At 47.4% G+C, this 23,367-nt stretch overlaps 1 protein-coding gene across 1 annotated transcript in view; it reads left to right on the forward strand.

The window, feature by feature from the left end:
* Positions 1-21,727, forward strand: part of syt7a (synaptotagmin VIIa) — a gene marked incomplete at both ends in the record, with an annotated part of 89,671 nt that extends 67,944 nt beyond the window's left edge. Inside the window, 7 exons of the mRNA XM_084452930.1 lie at positions 418-546; positions 14,051-14,159; positions 18,731-18,989; positions 19,305-19,474; positions 19,798-19,912; positions 20,813-21,012; positions 21,623-21,727. Coding sequence (XP_084309056.1) covers positions 418-546; positions 14,051-14,159; positions 18,731-18,989; positions 19,305-19,474; positions 19,798-19,912; positions 20,813-21,012; positions 21,623-21,727 — 1,087 coding nt within the window. The remainder of the gene's footprint in view (positions 1-417; positions 547-14,050; positions 14,160-18,730; positions 18,990-19,304; positions 19,475-19,797; positions 19,913-20,812; positions 21,013-21,622) is intronic.
* Between the last annotated feature and the right edge of the window lie 1,640 nt (positions 21,728-23,367).

Below are 23,367 nucleotides of genomic sequence, written 5' to 3' on the forward strand. Positions count from 1 at the left end.
TTGGTTAGCTGATGAATACCACACTCATTAACAAAAGCATCAATTACTTATTACAACCACGTACTGCGTTTGACGTGAGAGTATTGGTAGCTGTAGCAATCATGACTTCATTGTAATTAGCCCATTATTAATGAGCTGGCATTTCATCCATGACTGATATCCCTCCCTGGATCAGAGTGCTTATTGTTGGGATGTTGTGAGTTTCTGTCCCCTCTCTCCCTTTATAAACCTTCTTGTCTCTGACCTCTTTTTTCTTCTCCTCCCTCGTTCCACGTCCTCTTGACTCCTCCTTGCATCCTTTTATTTTGTATTTCCTCGACCCCCGTCTCCCTTCCTTCTTCCTGTCTCCTCTCTTCTTCTTCTCCTCGTTCTCTCTTCTTCTTCTTCTTCTTCTTCCTCCTCCGTGCGCGGCGCCAGAGAAGGGAAGATGGTGGTTCTGTCTCTGGCCATTGGTCTGGCCGAGCAAGACGACTTTGCCAATATCCCCGACCTGCAGGAGGCGGCCCAGACAGCACCAGCCAATCAGGAGCCCCCTCCTGAGAAGAGGTACCAGTCAACGTGTGAGAGTAATGAGTGAGCGAGAGGATGGGGGCGGAGGGGGGGTGGGGAGGTTGGCGGGTGAAAAGGTGTGAGTTGATTGCAGGATCAGTGCTAGGCAGGTGGCGTTAGGCTGTGCAGTAATCTGAGTACCCAGAAGCTCTTGCTGCGAGCACAGAGGCGTGTCATGCCTTGATGAGTCACTGCACTCAAGGTGATATTTGATATTGGCTCCCATACCTGGGTGTCTAGGCACAATGGCAGCAGGTTTTTATGCTGTCAGTTGAGGCGGGATGATAAGGGTTGACTCTTGAGGCTGCGGTGTGAGGATGGAAATGCTTAAAAACTCAGAGGTAGACCGAGCAAAGTGACACAGCAATTTAGATTTTAGTTGTAAACCAGTAATGACTTCATAAATCCTTCCAGTGAAAGTTTCATCTGCAACCTCCGTGTCACTGAAGCAGCTATTTGATGTTTTAGAGAGAAAATGGCTCGGCCACTCACATCAGAGGATATGGATGGGCCAATCACATTATTAGGAAGTGCTTTCTCAAGCCAGTGCTGCATATTTACCAATCATGCTAATTACATCTCACTTCCTGCCATGGCTTCCCATCCTGCCATTATCATTCTTCATCTGTTCTATTTCTTTCTTCTTGTCTTCAGCTGATTCTTCTTCTGTTTCCATCCCCCAACACACACATGCACACACACGTGCACACACACACACAAAAAAAATAACATAACATAACACGCGCGCACACACACACACACACATATATATATATACACACACACACACACAATACAGATACACACGCAAACACATATGCATGCACACACATTTGAACAATTTATTCATGTCCACATAGAGAAAATTACATACAGGGACACACATACTAAAGGTGCAGTCAGTATACAATCACAATTAATGGACCAGTGGCATCATTTTATTTTTCACACATCTTTCAAGGGTACAACAAACAAACACGCACGCACACACATACTTACACACACACATACTATTTTCCTTTTAATCATTCTCTTCTTTCTCTTTTTCATCTGTTCTTCCTCCACTTTTTCTCCTCATTATCTTCCATCAATCCCCCTCTGCTGCTCCGAGTCCCATCGCTCCATCCCTCCGTTTCTCCAGCTCCAGCCAGGAATCTGGAGACTCCTCATTATTCCAGAACATTCAGTCACTTACGTAAACACGCTCCTATAAATAGACCTCTCCTCAACCTGCCGCCTCACACACCAAAGAAGTCCAAACATACTGTATATACCCCACACACATACCCAGACATCTTAGGGTAAACAGACTTCCAGTCTATCTTCCCAGTCCTCACCGGAATAAATATTTCAGTCAGTTTTTTATGTTGTGATAGATATAAAAAGTGCCCCTCTCCATGTTTCTCTTCGGCTCTATCAGATGAACAGGATGTGTCTCTCATAACGAGGAGAGATCTGGCATGTAGTGTACATCACAGAGCGCTGCTTGTTTTGCTTCATTCTGTTTCAGCTGCACAGTGAAAGACAGCTGTGATTTATTGCGCCTGTGTTTCGAGGCCATGGCTGCAAGTCGCATTTCCAGGCCAGCTCAGGGCTGCTGCGGCACGTGTGTGATTTCCCCCACAGTCCAATTAAGCTGCTTCAACCCTGCTTTGATTCCGCGACAAATTAAAGATATCAGTAGCCATGTTTCCATCCACACGTTTTATGCGAATTAAGTTATATCGAATTAAAAACGCCTTATGGAAACAGTAAAATTCTATAAAAAATCATGAAAATCGACAAAAAGTTTGTACTGTCGATCTCATCGGATTTTCTCTTGTTCGATAAAAGTCTTTTGTGATAAATGCTTTATCCGATTTAAAGCTCTAGATGGAAACGCACGTTCACCGGCTTATTCGCATTCATATTTTTAGCGATCCTCACACAATTCGATTGACAATTGGATGGAAACATGGCTAGTGACATACTGTAAAGGACCGGTGAGACGGAGAACCTTTTTCTCGTCTGGTCTTGTTCCTCATGTGGATAGGTTTGGTTATCAAGAACTGGCTCAAAATTCCAATTCCAAAGGAATCGTGACCTGTTTTGGCCCCACCCCTCAAAGAACTGGAATCGAGAAACGTTAAGAACCGGAATCGAAAAGCAGAATCGGAATCGGAATCAGAATCGTTAAAATCCAAACAATGCCCAACCCTGCAGTACATGTGAATAACGTAACCAGTCTATTATGTGACCGAGATATTTAGAACCTGGGGTCTATGACGATCTACTGTAGGTTCAGTTTTCCATATCTGTGCAGCTGCACGAACGTGGAATGTGGTAGCCTGAGCAAGTCTGTGAAGTCTCCTCTTCCCTGGATGTACAGAATGTTAAACGTTAACATTTAATCAAAGAGAATCCCCAATGTGGCTAGCCGTGTCTGCACAGAGAGTCAATTGTCCTTCGGGTTCTAATAAGCACCTTCATTCATCTTGGAAATGTCTCTGCCTTGGAGTTGGAGCTGAGCAGTACGTCATCGCCTACTGAGGGCTATTTGTATTTGTCTGCGTGCCCCCGAGCCTCCGCTGGCCTTTCTGTGCATCCAACCCTCCACACTGAAGACACTCACAGAGAGACAGGCTACTGAAGACACTCACAGAGAGACAGGCTACTGAAGACATTCACAGAGAGACAGGCTACTGAAGACATTCACAGAGAGACAGGCTACTGAAGACACTCACAGAGAGACAGGCTACTGAAGACACTCACAGAGAGACAGGCTACTGAAGACATTCACAGAGAGACAGGCTACTGAAGACATTCACAGAGAGACAGGCTACTGAAGACATTCACAGAGAGACAGGCTACTGAAGACACTCACAGAGAGACAGGCTACTGAAGACATTCACAGAGAGACAGGCTACTGAAGACATTCACAGAGAGACAGGCTACTGAAGACACTCAGAGAGACAGGCTACTGAAGACATTCACAGAGAGACAGGCTACTGAAGACACTCAGAGAGACAGGCTACTGAAGACACTCAGAGAGACAGGCTACTGAAGAGACTAATAGAGAGACAGGCTACTGAAGAGACTCACAGCGAGACAGGCTACTGAAGACCTTCACAGAGAGACAGGCTACTGAAGACAGAGAGACAGGGTACTGAAGAGACTCATAGAGAGACAGGCTACTGAAGACACTCAGAGAGACAGGCTACCGAAGACATTCACAGAGAGACAGGCTACTGAAGAGACTCAACAGAGAGACAGGCTACTGAAGACAGAGAGACAGGCTACTGAAGAGACTCAAAGAGAGACAGGCCACTGAAGAGACTAATAGAGAGACAGGCTACTGAAGACACTCAGAGAGACAGGCTACTGAAGACACTCAGAGAGACAGGCTACTGAAGAGACTAATAGAGAGACAGGCTACTGAAGAGACTCACAGCGAGACAGGCTACTGAAGACCTTCACAGAGAGACAGGCTACTGAAGACAGAGAGACAGGGTACTGAAGAGACTCATAGAGAGACAGGCTACTGAAGACACTCAGAGAGACAGGCTACCGAAGACATTCACAGAGAGACAGGCTACTGAAGAGACTCAACAGAGAGACAGGCTACTGAAGACAGAGAGACAGGCTACTGAAGAGACTCAAAGAGAGACAGGCTACTGAAGAGACTAATAGAGAGACAGGCTACTGAAGACACTCAGAGAGACAGGCTACTGAAGACACTCAGAGAGACAGGCTACTGAAGAGACTAATAGAGAGACAGGCTACTGAAGAGACTCACAGCGAGACAGGCTACTGAAGACCTTCACAGAGAGACAGGCTACTGAAGACAGAGAGACAGGGTACTGAAGAGACTCATAGAGAGACAGGCTACTGAAGACACTCAGAGAGACAGGCTACCGAAGACATTCACAGAGAGACAGGCTACTGAAGAGACTCAACAGAGAGACAGGCTACTGAAGACAGAGAGACAGGCTACTGAAGAGACTCAAAGAGAGACAGGCTACTGAAGAGACTAATAGAGAGACAGGCTACTGAAGAGACTCACAGAGAGACAAGCTACTGAAGACACTCAGAGAGACAGGCTACTGAAGAGACTCACAGAGAGACGGATCACTGGACATCTCTTTTCACCCAGCATGCTGTTCTTCTAAATGTGCCAGAAACAAGGATCCCATGACTAATAATAACAGCTCTATTATTCAGGATCAGTACGAGCTGTAGTATTCTCAGCACACACTCCGCAGCATGACTTTTAGCTTTCTAATGTTTGCAGAGTGCTCTCCCAGGGTCCTACCTGAAACGGGCTGATCAAACAGCAAACAATAGCGAAAAAACATCTGATCTGGCACTGGAACTATGGCGCAACACATTGCTGTGAGTCACCTTTGTCAGGATTACCATGATACCGATATTGGTATTTTTCAGATTTACCTGAAGTTCATTTGATTTCTCACTCCAAAACTGAACACATGCTGGCAAGCTGTAAAACAGGTGAGCAGGTCTGTAAAAAGAGGACTGGTGAAAATAACAGTATCAAATCAAATGAAACTTTATTTGTATAGTGCATTTCAAACACAGAGGCAACACAATGGGCTTCACAGAGAGCAATGGGGTGTGGGAATAGGTCCCACTCCTACATATTCCAGAGGGAAGCACAAAAACAGTTTCACCCTGGGGCCAGAAAAGTGAGCTGTGAAAATTCTTCCCTGACCTCTCTCAACGAGACGATCGAGCAAGCTCCTGGAAAATGTTTGTCTATTGGCTAAGATATATATATAAGATATATATACTGTACAGAGCAGTAAACATGGGATAAATACTTAATAAGATAGATATGACTAACAGTAGAGTGCACAAATAGTTACAAAGAAGTTACCTACATGGTAGGCCATTATGTGTTAGCTATCGTAGTAGTCTCTAAGTATGATATTTAAGTGAATCATATAACAAAGCACAGTAAGCACTTAGCAGAACAGGCTTATAGAGAATGCCGCAAAGCACAGGTGGGGAAACAGAAAGCAGAGAGCCAAGGGTAAAAAGGGGTGGGGTTGGCTGGATATAGACAGCTGACGACACAGAGGGAAGGAGCTAGTCACGAGGAGGCAGGGGGCCTTTCCAGGAGCCATTAGGTGGACCTTGGCCGAGGACGTGGGGGGGGGGGGGGGGGGGGGGTTCTCCGGGACCTGCTACAGGGTGGCCTCCAGGAGAGGAGTAGGAGTTGAAATGAAACTACTGTATGATTTGATTGTCTTGCTCATTGGGAGACCATCTACTTCCTCAGCTGTAAACTAATCCCAGTCGAGTCCTTCGTTGTTTGGTTTGCTGTTTAATGAGAAATTATACATTTGAATCCATAACGAATGATTTAGCCGTTCTGTAATTAGCTGAATTAAATGCTAAATTTAGTAACGTACAGTACAGTACAGTAATAAGGCTAGTGTATTAAAAACTAAACTGGCGGAGGATGTTTCATCCCGTTGGCCTAGTAGTGCTCACTTGACAGAGGTCTAGCCACAATTTCAGCAATTACATCTTTGGTATTTATTTTAAACGGGCCTCAGAAGCCTTCCTCCAGCTGGAAACGGCCATTGTCTCTTCTCTCTTTCTCCCTCTCTCTCTCTCTCTCTCACACACACACACACACACACACACACACACACACTCTCTCCTTCCATACTGCTACAACCTTCTGTCAATCATCTACCTTAACTCCGCCCATCTGTCACGCCCTTCACCACACACCCACACACCCTCCATCTCCAAGCTACTGGTGATGAATAGCATTATAGCACATAGTGGTTGTATATGGCTTTGTGTTGATATGATCCACAGTGAATTACCGGCACTAGTCCCATGTAATTACATCCGATAAGAATGTCTCTCTTGTTAGATTCCATGACATTAGTCACAGTAGGCCTATAACCGATATATACAGTATGCGGATAGTTTCTCTGATGCATAGAATGCAGGTTGATCTTGATTCATGTTTGTTTGAGGTAGTGGAGGTACCATACTGTACAGTTCCCCGCTAGAGAGGCAGGTAGGAGTACGGAGAGCTGTTCTTCACAACTGACTTCTGGTGTCCCACATTTCGCCCAAGGTCTCCTTAACAGAAATATCCAGAGCCCGGCGCTACAATTAGACCTTGGCAGGGGAGAGCCAGCTCTGTGGCGGGGAGGCGAGAGTTAGCGAGCCAGACCGCTCCTCTGTTAGTGTTCAGCGGGGCATATTGCTGCTTCATTATTGCAGCGCCGCGATTGAAGGCGGGCCAAACAAACACGTAATTACTGAAACACAACGGGACACTGGTGGGCGGGCGAACGAGGCCCGTGAGAGAGAGAGAGAGAGGGAGGGAGTCCACTGGCATAGATTTCCGTTTGCGCTCTGTCTTTGACACAAAGGTCATTGTTGGAGGGCCAGGGTCAGAGGGGCCACGTCTTGGCCAGTGTTTCCTGATGATGGGAGGTCAGACCTGGGGAAGGGGAGGGCCGCTGCAGGGCTAATGCTAATGCTAATGCTACGCTCACATGGGGATTAGAGACGCACATACAGTAGAGGCTCTCCCGGGAAGGAGGATGTTACAGTGCACAAATTGGATTGATATGCTTACAGTGACAATGAGCGTTGTTTCGCGAGTCTAGTCTTTCCGAACGGCGGGATGTTTACGTTTGAGACGGCCAGACGGCAGGCATGTGGGATCTTGGACAGCTTAATTAGGGTGCTAGAGTGGCTCGTTAATGCCTCAGTGAGCTTGGCGGATGGATTTCCGCTCCGATTCAGTGAGCGCATAGTAGTCCGCTCGTCCCATTACTATAAAGAGAGTCCACAATCCCAGAGAGCATAACATTACCAGGTCTCCCACACTCTCCGGAATGACTGGCAGCCCCATGGACCCAATGAGGAGCGAGACTCAATTGAAGTGGGTGGAATATGTCCCTGTTACACATTTTACACTCAATACACTCGCCAGTGAACCTTTCAATTATTTAACCCTGTCAGGAAGTCAAAGGGTTTTTATGAGCTAGAGGAACAGTTGGAATGTTTTATAAGGTAAATGTAACGTTATCGTTAACATAATTTGTATTAGCCTGGAGTGTTGCATGAACAGACCCAAGATTGCCCTGGGTTAATGGCCATGTGAACAACAGTCTATATATATATAATATATATAATATATTATGGTCTTACATAAGTTGTGAGACAACCTTGTTACTTTACTTCAGGAGCCAGTGTCTGAAGAGTAGGGAGCAGCGGATGACAGGGGTGACTATTGACTAATAGATCAAGCTGTACATGTTTCTATTTGCGTCCATGTGTGTGTGAGTCAGGGAAGGATGAGGTCATATTAAATAGGACAGGAGAGCTATGTGGGGATGATTTGATGTTGGGCCAATATGACAGACCAGATTATAAAACAGCATACATACACACACACACACACACTCTGCATAAGGCTTCTGGGGGAAAGAGCATTTCGAACCGCCACTAGTGACTTGAGTCCCCGGTGATGTTCTTTGTCTGTCACATGTCGCATGTTGTTGTTTGTGTTTTTTGTGTACAGTATGTCAACATGTAATGTGATTATCTTTGCTCTGGCGATCTAACATGGCTTGGTAAGCCTGACCAATCAGAGGAGCCCAGAGGGACTCTCTCGCTCTCTCTCTCACTCTCTCTAAGGCCCCTGGGTGAGTGAGGGCCCCTACGCTCGTTCACAGGCCAGAGGATGCTCATCCACGTGCTGAGAGAGCAGGAAGGAGAGACCATGGGGGGAGGGGGGTTGGGAGTAGATAACCAGGAGCTGGGGGGAAAGTGCACCACATGTTAGAAGAGAGGGGAAGCAGAGACTATTAAGTTGGGGGGGGGGGGGGGGGGCGGTACCTTACCTTCACACCCACATGCTTATGTCTTGGTTTCCAGAGAGGACGGTGGCTCGGAGTCCTTGCGTTGTAATCCTGTGGATGTATCCCTGCATCACGACAGGCTTGAGGAACCACTTTACCCCACAAGTAAACACTAGCACACAAACACACACACACACACACACACTCAGAGATAGCTCTCTAGGAGAAGAACAGGCTATTATCTCGATGGGACACAGCATCCTGCCTCAGAACAGGTGGTGCATCTGTGGCGTAGTTTCCTCCAGATTAATGAGTGTCTAAAACGTCTGGGAGATTTGCATTGGCAGATGTACCTAATGAGCTTTTAAAAATAAAAAAAAATGTTCTGGCTTGGTTTGGTTTTGGCAGAATACCACACAGATGCTGGGTGATTTATTTGAACTGAGCCCTCAGATGTGAAGATAAGCTTGCTGAGAGGACTGGGACTCTATAAAAGTGTGAGAGCACTGTGAATTATAGCAGCAGCAAGATGGAGTCGTGGCAGCCGGAGTCAAGCTGATCTCTAATTGGAGGTCTGCATGCCGAATTCAGGGGTGGTGGGAACATTAAGATTCTGGGCCCCCGAAGAATTGCTCCATTGGATTATAGTGCGCATCCTACAGTACCTCGATCGGTTCAGTCTGAATGAGGCGAAAGTAGCATTCATCTCCGGCTCAGTTGCAGGCTCTAAATACGGAATTTGAATAAATGACACCATTTTGAGCTCGGCCTACACTGACTGCGCTATTAGCCGCTATGAAATAAAGAGTTACTGCTGAATGTGACATCGCAGGCTTGTGATAGAATGGGACTCAAGGGCCGGAAACCCTCGTTGGAATGTGTTAATGCACATGTATAGCCGGTGGAGTGCTTGTTATGTAAGCGCAGCACAAAGGTTTCATTACTTTCTCCTCTCTGCTTTATGATAACGTGCAGTCTGCTGCCAAGTTAATGAATAAGGGAGTCTAGCATGATATGGAGCGCAGACTTTAGGAATTGTCAGCTAATGGGGTTAGGGGAGTGTGTGTTGTTTGTTGTTATGTGTGTCAGGGTTTCCGTTAACCGGTAATTACCATTTGAATATATTTAAATAATATTTAAATCTCTCCGGTAATGTCCGGTGAAAGTAGCCTAATTCCCTCTAAGCACAATTTGAATTGTAGGCCTATTATACTTTTCAATTAAAATTGTATAAATGTAGACTACATGCATTGTGGTATTTCTTTATAAAGCCCAGCCTGCCTACTTAATTGTTTCTCAATAAACAGTTATGTTCACCTCATCCTTCGATAAGTAGGCCTAGGCTATGATTTGATAGGCAGCTAAATGCCTTCACAATCAACATCATTCAAAGTTTTATTGATAAAATGACTCATTAATGCTGTGAATCCCAAGCAAACTTAACAGACTTCAGTTAAAGTAATGTGGAGTCCGTGCATTGATCAATGCAGTCCGTTCAAATAGCCTAGGTATCAAAAGATAAACTAGGTCTACTTAAAATGACCCATTACATCCTCAAATCCAATTCATGCAATTGAAATAAACGTCTTAAACTAACCTATACAGTCGGCTGCCCAGTGTGGCTCTTGTGCAGCCGTGGACCTCTAAGGGAAGCCTATAGTCCCTGCGAATCATGAAAGCCTAGCATTTAGCACACATCTAATCATATCGGATGAGAAATAGACATTAAATGACATATAGCCTACTGTATAAGCTACACAAAAGCTAATCACCGCAACAAACACCTACATTATATTAGGCTCTAATATAATGACCGGAATTTCTATTTGTCCGGGACATTAAAATCTTCCCGGACACGTGGACCGGCACCGAACAGAAACCCTAGTGTGTGTGTGTGTGTGTGTGTGTGTGTGTGTGTGTGTGTGTGTGTGTGTGTGTGTGTGTGTGTGTGTGAGTGTGTGTGCGTGTGCACGCGCGTGTGTGTATGTGTGCATTCTTGCTGTTGGTTGGGGAGTCTGGGTATGTGAAAGAGTGTGTGTAGGGGAGTGAGGGTGGCTGTCTCTCTCGCGTCTCTCTCCAGCCTAGCAGTGGAGTGTCTTCCTCCCCCCTCCCCTCTTCCCCCTCTTCTTCCAGCCGCTGGCCCTCGGTCAGGTAACCCAAAAAGGATAGTATCACAGGTCACGGTGAAACCCACAGTGGCTCCGCCTGCCTCCGTGTGTGTGTGTGTGTGTGTGTGTGTGTGTGTGTGTGTGTGTGTGTGCGTGTGTGCGTGTCTCCGCGAGGCTCTCACCCGTACCTGTCATATATCCTACCTTATCTGCTTTGTTCTCGGTGTGTTTGCCTGTTTGCTGCCCTCCCAACTCCCCCCCCCCTCCCCAAATCCCCATATCTATGGTCTATGTTTCTAGAGCCGTTGCTATGCCAACAGCCCACTTTCTATGCGGGAGCAGTGGGAGAAGCTGATCACTCTTTCACAACTTTAGTCCACTCTGCCCCCCACTGGCTGCTGAAGGCAGCTGCAGGCCTGCAGCCCATCCTGGATATCAACCCACAGTGTCAGTGAAATCAGGTTCCTTGGAAGACAGTATTAGTATCAACCACAGACCAGCAATAGTACGATTCCATACAGTCGAATCAGCATGAATTTGAAGCCAAGTCAAACTATGCAGAGCATATTTTTGAATCTTATAAGGATATATTTGTGATTATGTTACAGTTAGCTGGTCTAATTCTTTAATGGAAGACAGTGTATCATATAAATCTTTCCTGGGTAGTCCCAGCCTCTTGCACTGTCAGTAGTCAGTCAGTCAGTCAGTCAGTCAGTCAGTCAGACAGATAGTCAGTCAGTCAATCAGTCAGTCAAACAGTCAGTCAGACAGTCAGACAGACAGACAGACAGAGAGACAGACAGACAGACAGACAGACAGACAGACAGACAGACAGTTGCTGAAGAGCACGGCTGGTAGAAGCCCTGGATGCATTCGCTCTCATGCACCTGAGAATGCCCTGACTGGACCCCCCTGAATGAAGCATGAAGGAGAATGAATAATTGAAGACGATCACTCTCCATCGATAGTGGAGAGGAGGAGGAGGAGGAGGAGGAGGAGGAGGAGGAGGAGGAGGAGGAGGGACGTGCCAGCAGAGATTCTGCCCCCTGAATCTCTGTTCTTTGTTTTTGAGTTTTCCCTCAGAGCTTAGGTTAATTTGGCTCTGACTCTTTCTTCTCTCCTCAAACCCCTCGGCCCGCAGTTCAGCATGTGACTCAACAGATAAACTGGCCACTTTCAAAGCAATTTCCTCCTTTTTAAACTTAACACAACTAATCCCCAATTGACAAAGAGCTCCTTTTCCCGGTAGAAGTGGTTAAGACCCCTCCTCCCCTCTCTCTCTCTCTGGTTCCCTCGCCTGTCAAAGTGATTGTCTGCCTACTGTATGTGTCTCTGCCCGTCCTGCTTTGCTTGCTGTTTCTGTCTGTCTATACTGTATATGTCAGTATCTGGTTCTGTCTGCGTCTTCTGCAAATTAGCACACATTACTATAGTTCAACCTCAATTATCAAACTTTTTTCTCCAAACTTGAGTGCAATTCTCAGTCAGAAAGCCCATAACGTTTCCTGTCCTCTCAACTGTCAGACAGACAGACAGACGGTCTATAGGCTCCTTGTTTCCTGCCTGTCCAAGGCATTGCCTTCACTCTCTGAGTGACAACTACTTGCATATGTAATAATATGCACATGTAGCCAATGCCTAGATCCGTGCTTTGGCCCAGTGTCCCCAACCCCACGCCTTTAGAGTGTTACACTAAACAGGGGAAGCCAATCAGACTGTGAATATTGAAGCACAGTTGGTACGCAGTTTATATCATTTCATTGCTAAGAACTCCCTCTTCTGTAACACTCTAAATGTGTATATCCTGTTAATTTACTCCTCCCTCTTATTACAATATATATTATGTTAGTGTATACTATAGTATATCTAAACCTCTTTCTTTCTCCCTCAGTCTCTCGTTCTGTTTCGCACCTTTCTTTAATTTTCAATTTTTGTTGTTGTTCTCTTTGTTTTCCGGTGACTATTCTTATTCTCTGGACATGATTTAGTTTTCTCTCTATCACTCTCTCTCTCTCTCTCTCTCTCTCTCTCTCTCTCTCTCTCTCCTCTCTTTAAGATAATGTACCCTGTGTCTGCTGTTGGATAAACAGTACTGTGTGTGCGCATACTTCTGTCTTTTGTGTTTATTCTTTGATACTTCTCCGACTGACTAAGCCTCTCTTGTGTTTCCAGGATTTCTTCCCCCCTATCCTTTCTTGCAGCTGAGTTGTTTCTCTAATGTGCTGGTGTCGGTTGATATCTCGCTCTTTGTTTCGTTTGGTTCTGTGACCTCACTTTGTTCATGCTATTAATATTTCCTCTCTTCTACAGATACATTTGACTCTAGTTTGCTATTTGTTTCTTACTTTCCGTCTTGGAACCTCTCCTCTCCTCTGCGGTCTGTCTATTGTGTGTGTGTGTGCCACCTCGGTTGGAACCTTTCCTCTCCTCTGCGGTCTCTCTATCATTTGTGTGTGTGCTACCTCAGTTGCGTGCACTCTGCATCCTCTGTCTCTTCATTTTCCTCTACTCTGTCTCTTTCTGTCTCGTTCTCTCTCTCTCTCTCTCTCTCTCTCTCTCTCTCTCTCTCTCCGTTTCTCTTCGTCGTGTTGCCTAACAGTGTATCCATGTTCTACCTCTCGATGTGCCTTTATCAGTGCTCTGTGTCCAGTACCATGACATTAGCTGGGCCCTCTTGGCTCTCTCTTTCTCTCTTCTTCCTTCTCGTCTCATTTTGATCTTTTGGGTTGTTTCTGTTTTTATTCTATGATTTGAGGTCTATGAGGTTTTTGTTTCTCAGAATGTCTCTAATCTAACGTATCACACATTTATACTTGTTTTACCCGGAGCTAGCTACAGTGTGTGCAGCTGAGTCAATGCTTGCACTGCACAAGCACAAGTACTAGTACCTGTTCCAATACAGAGAGACGAATCAAACATACCCATTCCCACTGAACACTGCTACATCTCTGATGCACTCTGACAAATGTCCCAGCTGGTCTTTAAGTCGTCTGGTCCTGTACCATGTTGCTGTACATGTCTGTCTATAAATGTCACTATATGTGTCTGTCTCGTTGCTCTGTGTTGAGTGGATAGGATATAGATGTGTTCTATATCTGTTTGTGTCAAACCAATGGAAATCCAGGCACATTAAAATATAATAGTGTATCAGTTGTGTAACCCCATGGACAGGAAGAGACTCACACATCCAATGTTTTCTGTTTCATATCTGTCACCCATGTTGGAGGTAACTTGCTTCTTTGCCAGTAGACATTTTGAATGCTCGCGACTGCGGACAGTTGCTTTTCCCGATTGTGCCAAAAATATAATGTCAGACAGAGCTCTGAACATCCCGAAGCCTGGGAACCATATCTGACAGATTCTATCGGCTTCTCACATGATCTCTGGACCATGAGTCAGAGAGCCGCCCAGTCGCTCCGGTCCTGCTCCAGTTTCGTACCCATAGGAAGTCTCTCACCCCCCATACTGTGTCCCCCGGCGGGCAGGCCAACCCCAGGCCCCGGGCGGCAGCCTGGCCTTCGTCCCGCCCTGGTCACTCTGCTCTCTTTCCCACAGGCCCAGCGTCAACAAGCTCGTCAACAGCCCCAAAGGCCATCCCCCGGACGCCGATGGCCAGTCGTCTGTGGCCGGCGTGGCCAACTCCCTCACCGGAGAAATGGTGATGGTAAGACACTGGCTCCCATCCATCCACCTACACTCACACACACACGCACACACACACACACACACACACACACACACACACACACACACACACACACACACACACACACACACACACACACACACACACACACACACAGTAAATGGTAAATGGACTGCACCTACAGTATATTTATATATTTATCCAAAGCGCTTTATAATGGCCTCTCATTCGCCCATTCACACGCGTCTCTGGCAGACAGGTGATTGAAGTCCTCATGGCAGGCAACAGGGGCGGGCTCTAGGACCCTGCTCTTCCTGGCTTAGTGGGGCTGATGACCTGCGTCCTGCCGCTACCGTCCCCGCACATCCAGCCTGCCCCACGCCTGCCAATGAGACAGAGAGAGGGTGAGAAAGAGAGGGAGGGGGCGAGAGAGGGAGAGAAAGAGAGACAGAGAGGGAGCCAGAGGGTGAATACTATACAGGGATAATAACGACCGCAAGTGCAGGAACTCAACCTTGTGCCGTCTGCCCCTCGCACAAAGCCTCGCTCACACAAACCCTCTCTCTCCCTCCTCTCTCCCTCCCTCTCTCTCTCTGCCTCTCTCTCTCCCTATCTCTCTCCCCTCTCTCTCTCTTACTTTCTCTCCCCCTCTCTCTCTCTTCATCTCTCTGTCCTGTTGACTTTCATTGTCTTTTTATTATTGTCCTTATTCAGCTCTGCATTGTGTTTTAATTTCAATAAAAGACGGCACCCAATGTCTCACAAATACCACACAGTCCAGTGTCCCTTTGTTCTGATGTATTCCAAATGAATCTCTCCAACATCTAACCCAAATCAAAGCATCTGAGCTCGAGCGCGGTTCTTCTGGTTCGGGGGCGTTCCACCCCCCCACCCCGCCCCCTTCCCCGATCAGACTGGTCTGGACTGGTCTGGTCTCTCCTGCAGCTTACGGCCTTGTAGCAAGATAACCAGCCGATGGTTCGGCGCCCATGTCTCTATCTCTAACCACAACAATTGCTGTTGTCCACAGAATGTACCAACCATGGAATGTCATCTTTATCTCATATGGGATGTTTGTCTATGCAAAGGGGGACACCGTTTCTTACAGAAACTCGAGCAGACAGCCACACTCAGGGGTCAACATCATAATTAGAAACAGCTAACAGGATCAGGCTAATTTCTCTGAAAACAGTCATTTTCATCAATCCTCCCTAGATTATACGTGAACACGCAAAATCATAATGATCAAGAGAAATGTTGACTTCCAAAACCTAAACCTGAACAGCCATTATGCAGAAAGAAAAAGAATCAAACATGGAAACATGACTACGCTAAAACAGGTTACTGTCTAAACCCTAACATAATAATACCTTCCTCTAGCCCTTCTCAGTCCTGTTGTCGCATTATGCTCGCTTATGCCAGACAACAGTCATTTCCCTCGAATTTGGAGTAATTTTCATTTCACAGCAGAAATTCACACAGCAATACATGAAGTGATCTGATAGATAAATATCTTTGCTCAGTCCTGTTGCCTCGGCGCTACCATTAAATAACTTATTTAGACACGTTCTGTCGACGAATATTTTTCCAGAGGTAGCGCCGAGGCTTCAAAACCCAGCATTTGTTTAAATAGACCCTTTTGTTTAGGTAAGTGAAGTTTCATGTTTATCTGACACTTGTAAATATGAGTGCCTCTCCTAACTAGGCCGACACCGATTTATTTTGACGGCAAAGTGAATGGAGCAGGAAAGGACTGTTGTCTGGCATGAGCGAGCGGAATGCGACAACAGGACTGAGCAAAAATATTTATCTATCAGATCACTTCATGTATTGCTGTGTGAATTTCTGCTGTGAAAGGAAAATTACTCCAAATTCGAGGGTCCCCGACCCAGAGATACAGAACCTTTTTAACAAAATACACTTCACAATACCCCTGTCTCCGTTTTAATGAGTATATCTCAAGTGCAACCTGGAGTTCTATTCACAGTATGACAAATGACCCACACACTTCACAACAGCTTCCCTCTCCCTAACCAGCAAGCTGTGAATGGAGGATGAAAAGGTTTTTGTGTGGTGTGAAAGTTCAATTGTCCCGTCTGGGTTGTCGACATCTCCACCTGGAGTAGTGTCTTCCCTGTTGAACTCCGGCATACGTTGATCACCGTGTCCCAAGTCCTTCTCTCCAACTCCACCTGTTAGCACAGAAAAACACAAGAAAACTGTGACAGCATTATGCATTCCACGACTCTGATTGTGAGACCATGTCTCCTCTCTCTCTCTCTCAGACCATATATAAACGTTATTCTTATATTTTTTTTTATAGAAAAGCCACTGTCGACTCCAGACTTGACCTTTTGGAAGGTTCGTTCTGAACTGCCTACGGTCCTAGCACCCTTTCTCTCTCTCCCTTTAGCAACACTACAGTCATCCGAGCAGTGGGAGCAAATTGGAACATTACAGTGTAATTCTCCATATTTGCTTTCTTCACCCCTGAGTGGGCCCTCACATCTAAGCCGTGTGGATCTTTAGCTCAAGGGCTCTGCTCGAACAACAGCTGCCACGACTGTCGCTGATTTTGGGGTGCTAGGCTTGAAGCTACCCTGCCACGATGTTGTTAGTCTGGAGTGTTTGGCTCTACATGTTATCCAATCTATTGGTGTACGTTTACTCTGAGACGTACTCATCTTAATCTGTGTCAGGTGTCACGACCGCCTTACATTGACTAGCTGGGCTCCAATTGGGTTTCCCTGCTACCTTAACTGCTGTGTGGGTGATGAGCCAGATCTGATAAGGCCCCTCCCACTTGGCATCTAATGTCTCTCTTGAAAACTTCTTTATCATCTTGTACTGGCCTGGGATTAGAGCATGTCCCCCCTCGGGGATCTCGCTCCATGCTGCCAGCACCTGTTTGTGGGCCCTGGCCACAGCCATGCTCAATTACTCACAGTAACCACTCAACACCTCACTAGTGAGATGAACATCTGCCTGCCACAGATGACCTCGAAAGGGCTAAGGCTGCCTCCCGATTGTGTGTTGCTCGAATGGAGCAAAGCACGAGACTCAAAGCGTCGGACCAAAGCACGCCCTCCTGATGACTTTGTGAGTCTCTCCTTGATGACACGGTTCATTCTTTCAGTCCAGGTCCACTACTCTGAAGATGATAAGAACAGTGGAGTGAATCTGTGTTGCCAGATAAGGGAGCAACCGTTGTGGTGCAACCAATTTCTGACCTTGTCGCCACACTTCGTCTGAGTCCATTTTGCCCCATTCTCCATCCAAGTCCACATCTCCCCCCCCCCCCCCCCCACCCCTCTCAGTCTCCGCCTTCATCACCTTTATGTCAGTGATAGTATCAATCTGATACGGGGGTGCGGGTTGGACTGAGGACAAATGCGCTTGTATGGTCTCTCTGTCTCGAGCTTCCTGTTTTGCTGCTTGGTCAGCCAGAGTGTTACCTCGACTCTCAGGGGTGTCTCCATGAGTGTGTCCTCTGACCTTAATCACAGTCACCTCTTTTGGCAGGCTGATGGCCTCCATGAGCTCCCCGACCAACTCTCCATTCTTAATGGGCGTCCCTAATGCTGACAGGAAACCTCTCTGTTTCCAAAGTTCTCCGAAGTCATGCCATGTGCATACCGACTGACTACATGGATGTTTGCAGTCTTGCCCTTTGAATGGAAAGTGATGGGAGGCATTTCACGTAGGTGATTACGTAACGCCTGATGATAGGTGGTTGGGGAGTTGTGTAAACTCATTGGCGTTCGAGTGAACTGATATTGATCTCAATAGTGAAAGCTGTCCACGGTTGTACCTCTTCTGCAAGAGGGACACTGTAAAAGCCTTGTGTCATGTCTATGACTGAAACCCATTGGTGTTCAGGTTTCAGGGCACTGAAAATGGTGGACAGGTCATTTTAATCAGTCCCCTTCTGTCGTCCGGGGTCTCTATCAGATAGCAGCCTTTTAGGGCTCAGCAGTGATAGAGTGGCCAGAGATCAGCTGAGAGGAGAACGGGGCGACATAACCACCCTATCTCTGCCATCTGAGCGCCTCCTGCCTCTTAAGAACATTAGTGAGGAAATGAAACTCCTTCAGTCTACTTAATGTCAAACGCATCTCTCTCTCTCTCTCTCTCTCTCTCTCTCTCTGTGGGCGACACATGCCCAGCATAGAATGAGAATCCCCAGTGTGTGTCTGTGTGTGTGCGTGTGTGTGTGCGTGCGTGTCAAGTCAAGTCAAGGTTTATTTGTCACATACCACATCATACAGGTACAATGAGCACTGAAATGTTGTTTTGTCAGCTACCAGATTGTGTAACACTAATTCAGCAGTTTTTAAACCATAGTAATATTTACAACAGTGCAATAATGCTATAATACTCTCTAGTGGTCAGATGTAGATACATGACCTTCATACAGTAAGGTGTTTGTGTGTGTGTGTGTGTGTGTGTGTGTATGTGTGTGCATGAGTATTTGTGTGTGCACATGTGTGTGTGTGTTTGTGCGTGCATACGTGTGTGTGTGTGTGTGTGTGTGTGTGTGCGTGTCCATCGATATTCAGCCCCCCGGTCTGACCACTCCCTCTGCACAGCTGTCCCCAGACTCTGAGGGCGAGGGTCACATCATCGAGAAGCTGGGCCGGATCCAGTTCAGCGTGGGCTACAGCTTCCAGGACTCCACCCTCACCGTGAAGGTCCTGCAGGGCCAGGAGCTGCCCGCCAAGGACTTCTCGGGCACCTCGGACCCCTTCGTCAAGCTCCTCCTGCTGCCCGACAAGAAGCACAAGCTGGAGACCAAGGTCAAGAGGAAGAACCTCAACCCCCTCTGGAACGAGACCTTCCTGTTCGAGGGTCAGTGGTGGGGGGGGTTTACCGCCGGCCGAAGGCGCCCGTTGAGCTAACGGCAAAGCTGATGATGTGTTGACGATCCTCCATAAACACTCTGGTGTTTCTGTCTGTCTGTCTGCCTGTCTGTCTGTCTGCTTGTCTGTCTGTCTGTCTGTCTGTCTGTCTGTCTGTCTGTCTGTCTGTCTGTCCGTCTTGTCTGCTTGTCTGTCTGTCTGTCTGTCTGTCTGCTTGTCTGTCTGTCTGTCCATATGTCTGCCTGTCTATTTGTCTGTTTATCTGTCTGTCCGTCCGTCCGTCTGTCTCTCCCTCTCCCACCAGGCTTCCCCTTTGAGAAGGTTCGGGAGCGGACCCTGTACTTGCAGGTGCTGGACTACGACCGCTTCAGCAGGAACGACCCCATTGGGGAGGTGTCCTTCCCCCTCAACCATGGGGAGCTGGGCCAGTTACAGACCTTCTGGAAGGATCTCCAACCTTCCAGTGATGGCAGTGTAAGGAGTTCAAGTTGGGCCTGCTTTAACGAGACACACTGAGCCTGTGCTGATATCTACACTGATACAATAATGGTATTTTTATTATGAGACCAAATGAGTTTAAAAGCTCTTTAAATTGGAAGTGATGTCAACTTTTATCAGTACTGGCTATCTATGCCAGAGGGTTTATGGGTAGATGGCGCTTCACTGTATCTAAGAGTGAGTCATACTGCTGTGTGTGTGTGTGTGTGTGCGTGTGCGTGTGCGTGTGCGTGTGTGTGTGCGTGTGTGTGTGTGCGTGTGTGTGTGTATGTGTGTGTGTGTGTGTGTGTGTTCCTCAGGGGAAACGAGGGGACCTGCTGGTGTCCCTGTGCTATAATCCCACTGCCAACACCATCACTGTGAACATCATCAAAGGACGCAATCTGAAAGCCATGGATATCGGGGGAACCTCAGGTACAGCCATCTCACAGTTCGCCTTCTCTCCTCTCTCTCTCCCTCCCCTTCCCTCCTCCTCCTCGCCTCACTCCAACCCTGGTTCTCCTCTCTCCTTCGCCCACACCCCCCCCCTGCCCCGCCCGCACTCCAACCCTGGGGGTTCTTGTGGATTCACAGCTAGCTCCCGGGGTGTGTTTAGTATTTGTACATTTGTTGCGCTGTCCACACCGTGGAAGGTCAGCATCTGTGTCCCTAGCTGAGTCACACCACAGACAGCTCCAGCAGCAAGGTGACCTTCCGTCAGCTCTGCTGTACTGTGCTGTATATCTACCAGTATCTGGTTGGAGTGTGGCTCGGCGAAGCTCTCTGTACAGTCCGGTCGCCTCAGTCTGGTCACAGCGTTTCCTGTGGCCGTCTTGGTTTCAGGGTGTACTGTCACAAACACGTTTTCCCGAGTTCGATATCAAAATCATCATCAAAATAGGTCACCTCAATTCCGGCATTTTACTCGGGGCTGGGGGGTTGGACTGGAATCAACCATTGACTTCAGTTGCTGATGTGAAAATCAAGATGGCTGCTCTGCGCATCAACAATGACAAGTGAAAGCTGTAATAAGACTGATTATTAGCGCTTCTGTCTTATTTGTGTCTTATTAAATCAGTTGTACACACAGTACAGTCCAACTTCTCTCAGTGGACAATGTTGCTACGGTGTTTGTACATGCAGGGGGGGAAAATAACTGGTATTGCTGGCTAACTTGGCTAGAACTACAAAGAAAGGTGGTTTTTTTTGGCTTTTATTTCTTGAACACATTTAACTGGGATATGACATCATCCCGTGCGCCAAATCCTGACCTCCGACACAACTGGAATGCAGCATAACCTCTGCCCCCCGCCCCCCCCCCCTTCCCTGTGGCAGATCCCTATGTGAAGGTGTGGCTGATGCACAAGGACAAGCGCGTGGAGAAGAAGAAGACGGTGACCATGAAGCGCTGCCTGAACCCCATCTTTAACGAGTCGTTCCCCTTCGACGTGCCCGCCCACGTTCTGAGGGAGACCACCATCATCATCACCGTCATGGACAAGGACAGGCTCAGCCGCAACGACGTCATCGGCAAGGTAGTGTCATCGTGGGTGCTGCCGATTGGCTGCTTGGGAGAATGATCGTGAACTTTCCAACAGGGGAGGTTTCCAGGACTTTCCATTGGCTAGCGAGGAGTTTTGAATTGAGTAGCGAAGAGTTTTCATTGGCTACCGAGGAGTTGGCTAGCGAGGAGTTTTCATTGGCTAGTGAGGTGTTTCCAATGGCTAGCGAGGAGATTTCATTGGCTAGGGAGGAGTTTTCATTGGCTAGCGAGGAGTTTCCATTGGCTAGCGAGATGTTTCCATTGGCTAGCGAAAAGTTTGACGAGCAAGGAGTTTTTGAGTTTTAATTGGCTAGCGAGGAGTTTCCATTGGCTAGCGAGGAGTTTTCATTGGCTAGCGAGCACCCAGCCCCATTCCTCCTCTGCTGATATGATCAGTCAGCCCAGCAGCAGCTCACAACCAGACACACAGGCAGGAGAAGCACATTAGCTGGCTGCTTGATACCACCGTTCACACTCCCTCCACTCTGTCAAGTGAATTAGAGAATCATTGTATATGAGAGTGAAGTATCCCAAGCTTGGTCTCTCTTTACCACCCCCCCCTCTCTCTCTCTCTCTCTCTCTCTCTCTCTCTCTCCTCTCAGATCTACCTATCCTGGAAGAGTGGACCAGCAGAGGTGAAGCACTGGAAGGACATGATGGGACGGCCGCGCACTAATGTGGCCCAATGGCACATCCTCAAGGCCTGATTGCCCCGCCCACCCTCCTTCATGCCCCCCCCCTCCCCCGCCCACTAAAGTCTCCAACAACCCCCCTTCTCTTCAGCCCCCGTCCTTATGCACAAGACTGACTTGCTGCCAGGCTGCGAAACACGGGTACAATTAGCCATCCGCTCTCTTAACCTTTAAACTCTGTCTCCTATCTCTCTCTATCTCTCTCTTTCTCTCTCTATTTCTCTCTTTCTCTTCTCTGCCCCCCCCGCCTCTCTCTCCCTCCTCGGTTTCCACACCTACACCTGTACTACACCTGTGGAGGTCTGATTTTCTGCTTCTGTCGTTGATCTTCCCTGCCTCCTGTCGGTATAAGACCCCCTGATAGAGACCTGCCCCTGATAGAGACCTGCCCCTGATAGAGAACTGCCCCTGGTAGAGAACTGCCCCTAATAGAGAACTGCCCCTGATAGAGAACTTGCCCTGATAGAGAACTGCCCCTGGTAGAGAACTGCCCCTGATAGAGAACTGCCCCTGGTAGAGACCTGCCCCTGATAGAGAACTGCCCCTGGTAGAGAAGTGCCCCTGGTAGAGAACTGCCCCTGGTACAAACCTCCTGGTAGAGACCTGCCCCTGATAGAGAACTGCCCCTGGTAGAGAAGTGCCCCTGGTAGAGATCTGCCCCTGATAGAGAACTGCCCCTGATAGAGAACTGCCCCTGGTAGAGAACTGCCCCTGGTACAAACCCCCTGGTAGAGACCTGCGCCTGGTAGAAACCTGCCCCTATAGAGAACTGCCCCTGGTACAAACCCCCTGGTAAAGACCTGCCCCTGGTAGAGACCTGCCCCTGATAGAGAACTGCCCCTACCAGAGAACTGCCCCTGGTAGACTGCCAGGTTGCCCCTAGCCTATGTACAGTAAAGTGCCATTTTGGACACCACGGAATCACAGAGAATATGATGTATGATGTTGTGATCCGATGTGATGTAATCAGTATGAGTACAGCAGGAGTAAACTGTACTGCTACTAAAGTCTTAGATGGGCAGGACCCTTTTAGACGGTCCTCTGGAAATGTACGATGTCCCGATCGATTGTTGTCCAATGATTTAATCTCTCCTGTCTCTTTATCTGTTGGATTTCTCCCTGTCATCTATTTCTCTTCTACCTTATCCTTTCCCCTCATTTTAACTCTCTTTCTCGTCTCTGGAAAGTGGTTAAACGTTGAAGCTGAAGTTGTAGAAAGCAATCAATACTGTCTGTGATGACTCCCCTGAAGACAGCTGGACAAGAAATGGAGTTGTTGAGACTTGATTCTATTGTTCTCTTTGTACTTCTCAGTTTCTCTACTATTGTCTCCCTCTCTCTCCCTCCCTCTCTCTCTCTCTCTCTCTCTCTCTCTCTTTGGCACAATATTAGTGAATCCCCCCTTTATGGGCCCCTTGTTGTTTGTGTGCTGTGAGTGATGTCCTGTAGCTCCAACAAAAGTAGAGATTATTAAAAAAAAAAAAAAAAAAACTGACCTGGGATGGCAGGAACACCATAAACTTCCACAGCGGGCTTCTGGTTCTCCCAGACGAAAGTCCCGACATGGAGAGAGAAAAAAGAAGACAGGAAAAAAAATGTAAACAAAAAATACTATGATGTCATTTTTCATAAAATTTCAACAACTGGAGAAAACC

This window comes from Borostomias antarcticus (genome assembly GCF_949987555.1).
Source record: "Borostomias antarcticus genome assembly, chromosome: 18".
Classification (NCBI taxonomy): Eukaryota; Metazoa; Chordata; class Actinopteri; order Stomiiformes; family Stomiidae; genus Borostomias; species Borostomias antarcticus.